Source organism: Gavialis gangeticus, unplaced genomic scaffold (assembly GCF_001723915.1).
Source record: "Gavialis gangeticus isolate Ggan-Ray unplaced genomic scaffold, GavGan_comp1, whole genome shotgun sequence".
Lineage (NCBI taxonomy): Eukaryota > Metazoa > Chordata > Crocodylia > Gavialidae > Gavialis > Gavialis gangeticus.
The window spans coordinates 28020409-28024583 of NW_017729034.1; the positions used below are offsets into that span (position 1 = coordinate 28020409).

The 4175-nt window shown below is 39.2% G+C and overlaps 1 protein-coding gene across 1 annotated transcript in view; it reads right to left on the minus strand.

Annotated features, from left to right (window-relative positions):
- Positions 1 to 4175, minus strand: part of DNAH8 (dynein axonemal heavy chain 8) — a 397167-nt gene that overhangs the window by 308655 nt on the left and 84337 nt on the right. Inside the window, exons 24-25 of the mRNA XM_019526702.1 lie at positions 2910 to 3016; positions 2139 to 2235 (exon numbers count right to left, since the gene is read on the minus strand). Coding sequence (XP_019382247.1) covers positions 2139 to 2235; positions 2910 to 3016 — 204 coding nt within the window. The remainder of the gene's footprint in view (positions 1 to 2138; positions 2236 to 2909; positions 3017 to 4175) is intronic.

Here is a 4175-nt window from a genome sequence, read left to right on the forward strand (position 1 = left end):
CATTGTAAAAGCTTTCAGTTCTGCCTCTGTAAATTCTGTTGAATAAATAGGGGTGAAAGTGTATGTGTCTTAACAGAGCTTGGGATCTAGACAGAATAACAGTAGGAGCATCATGTAAGAATCTCTGGTGACCAGCTGTAATAAATGTCCTAAAGTTAACCAACAGATTAATTTGGCTTAACTGCACCCCCCAAGCTTGTGGCTTCAGTCCAGACTACAGTGGCAGGCCACAGCCTTGAACTTAGGGCCTTGGCCTGACAGCACAGCCACTCACCTCAGTCTGCCACCCAAGATGGTCAAAGCTAGCATGAAGCCTCCAGTACGGCCTAACCCTCCACCCATTCCCTGTCAGCAGAATGGCCAAATTAGGATTATTTAACTTTCACTTCCCCCATATAGACCCCTTACCCAGAACAGGAAGTGTCTGGGCAACTGGGCAACCTGACTCAAGTCTACTTTGCTGCTTTCTCTGGCTTGCTTTTTGATGTCACCCTCTGTTTGATCTCCTAGCTGCCTGACTCAACCCATCCCTAGACTTCACTTTTGTTTGATACCCCACTGCTTTTTGACATAGCTTGTCCCTGAACTTTACTTTTGGATTGGCCTCCTGGCTTCCTAACCTGGTTTGACCTCAGGTTCCTCTTACCTACCCCAGCCCTTGCCGGTGGCTTGATCCCTGAGTGAGCCCAGATCTGGCCATCCACATTCAAGTGTGACACCTGCTTCTGGCTCCTGACCTCATCTGATTCTGATCCCCTGGCTTGTGACTCCCTGACCTTGCCTACTTCTGATACCTTGAATCATGAACCTTTCGTGTCAAGCCCCAGGGTGACTGCTTACATCCCAGTGATTCCCTGACATTGATGTGCTTGAAGATGTTTATACATAGCATGCTTTTATAAGAAGGATCCTTGAAAATATACAGGGGAAGTGGGAATAAAAGGCTCAGAGATTAAGAATGAATTAAATATCCTAGCTAGTTAATTTTTCACTTAAGCCCAAGCATCCACAAGAAAAGAAAGGGAACTGACAAAGGAAGGAGGGAAATGCTATACATCTTTGCAGTCTGACTCAAGATTCTCAAGCCACAGCAGCAGAACTCTGACTTCTAGTCCAAAGGTAAATGCATGGCAACAGTAAATGAAGGAAGACTTGTCTACTTGTGGAAATTAAGTCTTTTCTTGTAAAATTATGGAGAGAGGTAGTTGGATGTGTTAGTCTGAAGTCAGGGTAGTTTTGCACCTTACAGACTAACTAAATCTAAGATGTATAAGCTTCTGTAAACAAGAGCTGTCACTGATAGGCTCACATGATCAGCTGTTGCCATTCTGGCAGCAACAGCTGATTGAGACCAGAGAAGCTGGAGCATGGAGTGGTCTCCAGCTGCATCTAAAGCTCTATGAGCCCTCTAAAGCTCCCCATTTGGAACACACAGACTGGATCATACCGCTGCAAGGGGTGCTCCAATCTTGGCGGCTTCCAAGCAGGGAACTTTTAAGGGCTCATGGGAAGCCCAAGACAAGACTGGTGCTGCCTACAATCCCTCCTGTTGTTCTGTCCTTGTCCCTGTTGCTATCCGACAGCAACCAGGACAGGGTTGCCTGCAAACCAGTCTCTACAGGGCTCTGACAGCTACCTGCTGGAAGAGGGGGAGGGAGAGAGGAGCACTGTGGGTACAGTGGGGTCTCTCAGACCTGACCACATGTTAAATTTGTCCCAGAAAGCCCAAGAAGTTCCTGTTTCAAATAACTTCAAGCAACTTCTTTGTTGTGAATCTGTCCTCTTTGTGGCAGACTGGCCATTTTTTTAGTGAGACAAAGAGCATGAATGTGTGGCTAGCTGCTTTTTCTTGTGCTAAAACAAAAGATATGGCTGGAAAAGTGTAACAACTGTCTAAGCCATAATGATGATGGAGAATTTTCTTGAAAAAGACTTTTTTGCTTTGCTTGCTCCTCTAAATTGCAGTACAGAGGCCCAGAGACTGAAGCATTACTTGGGAGTTATTTGTCATATTTTCCTGCATACCATGTTTCCAGGTTCAGCACTGGTGTGTACACACTACACAACTGAGGACATGCAGAGGCAATTATTAGGTAGCATATTTTACCTTATTAAACATAATATCACAAGTTACTTACCACATTAGGAATAGCAAGATGTACTTCAGCTTTTAGAAAGCAAACAACTTCTTCAGATTTGCTTGCCTGAGAAAAAAAGCCTGATCGTCCAAAGGAACTGGTGCTGAAAGAATATTGAAAAACATTGCATATTCCACCATACAATTATTTTAAAATACATAGCAAACATCATTTTAGTTACTATAAAAAGAAACAGCTTTATCTGTACTTCTGTCTTCAGCTTCTCTGAAGTTAATATCTTTGAGAACTCTCACCCCAAGTTCTCAGCTCTCTCATGCATGACAGACCAAACTCATTTATTTTTAAAGCTTTGATACCTAAGGGAAGAGGTTGTAGACCTAATTGACTTGTATGAAAATTGCTATTTTTTGTTTCTCTTCCTTCAGTCTTTGTCTGTCTGCCAGTCCACAGGATGGGCGTCGCTTGAGGTGGAAACCACTGCCTCTTGAATTTCTGTAAAGCACCCGCTACATTGTGGTGCCACCAGGAACGAAACAGAAATTAATTTGAAATATGTCAGACTGCCAAAAGCTCTAGTTTGTCAACATTCTATTGATAGCTTGAACGTTATTAAAAAGGTTTGTGTCACAAAAAGGGAGTTTTGCACCTGTTTATAACACAAACAAATAATTACATCAGTAAAAAAATTAATTTTTCCTTGATGCTTTTTATCATCTTTTGGCAGTAAAGATAAACTAAGTTTTCATACTATCACTTTAGTATTCACTAATTAGGCATCTATTGTGAAGTAATACTTCACTTTTGACTTACTTTGAAACAAATATTCTTTTTTTAAGTGTATCCAAAGATAGTCGGGTGGTTTTTAATAGACTGTCCAGTAACTGATGGCTGAAGTACGCAACCATTTCTTTACATTCCTGTAAAAAATAAAAATATTTAGATCTTGCCCATATATTACCACATAACTCTAAGGTAAAAAAAGAAATCTAAAAGGAGTAAATAGAACCATAAAAAGTACTGTAAAGGACAACCACCTGAATTATTTGCAATCTCTTTTTCTTCAATACATTTTCTCTCGTTTTAATAATCTGGAATTTCACTTACTTTATTTCATTCTGTAGTGTCTATACCCAAGAAAATCTTCCCCACTCAAAACTTTGACTTTTAGGCACCCTTTTCACCATTTGAGAACCAAAGATTAATTAGAAGAAACTCATCAGTTTTTTAGACTGATTAGCTCATATCCAACCAGGTCCTGAAAACTATTGGACCCATGTCACTTACTAAAAGAAATCTTTTATAATTATTGTTTAAAAAGTAAATTAAAACATACACATACATCACCAAAGCTAAGCTATTCATAATACCTTGAAAATAAATTTAAAAAGAAACGTTATGGCCATCAAAATTAAAATAAACAAATAAGACTCAACATTGGATGGAATTAATGCCAAAAAATAAGTAATCCTTATAAATTCTAAAATGGATTTTTAAGGGGTAGCTGGCAATTTCGTTCTAAATTGCAACTAAACAAAATCATCCAAATCAATTTAACCTTTGGATTAAAGCTGTCAGGAACTTAATGCTGAAGCCAAGCTATGTCATATCTAAATCACAAGGCCTGGATCAATTATAAGGCTTCCTCCTTAGGCCTCCATGCTCATATGGTGACTAATCCATACCTTTCCTGCTCCTTCTATGCATAGATAATACAGACTTCAGTGAAATATTTTTATTAAGAAGGATGACAATCTTTATATACCTGAAACTACCAATAATTTCAAAATTCTCGGAACCTTAAATTGTGAAAACAGAACGCACCGAATTGTTTTATGAAACAATATTTAGGACTGCTTAAACCATAAGAGTTTTCTTTCCCTAGTACTTTTCCCATGCAGACTGAGCAGACTGAAGTTCAGACAAGTATATATATGCATGAAATCAAACTTTAATATACTAAAACTAAAGAATATAAAAGTCTGGGATGTTTCCTAGTTAATAAAAATAGCAAAAGGGGAACTAAGATACTTAAAATACCAAGGTGGAGATGGAACTGGGACTAGCTTCCTGGATCAA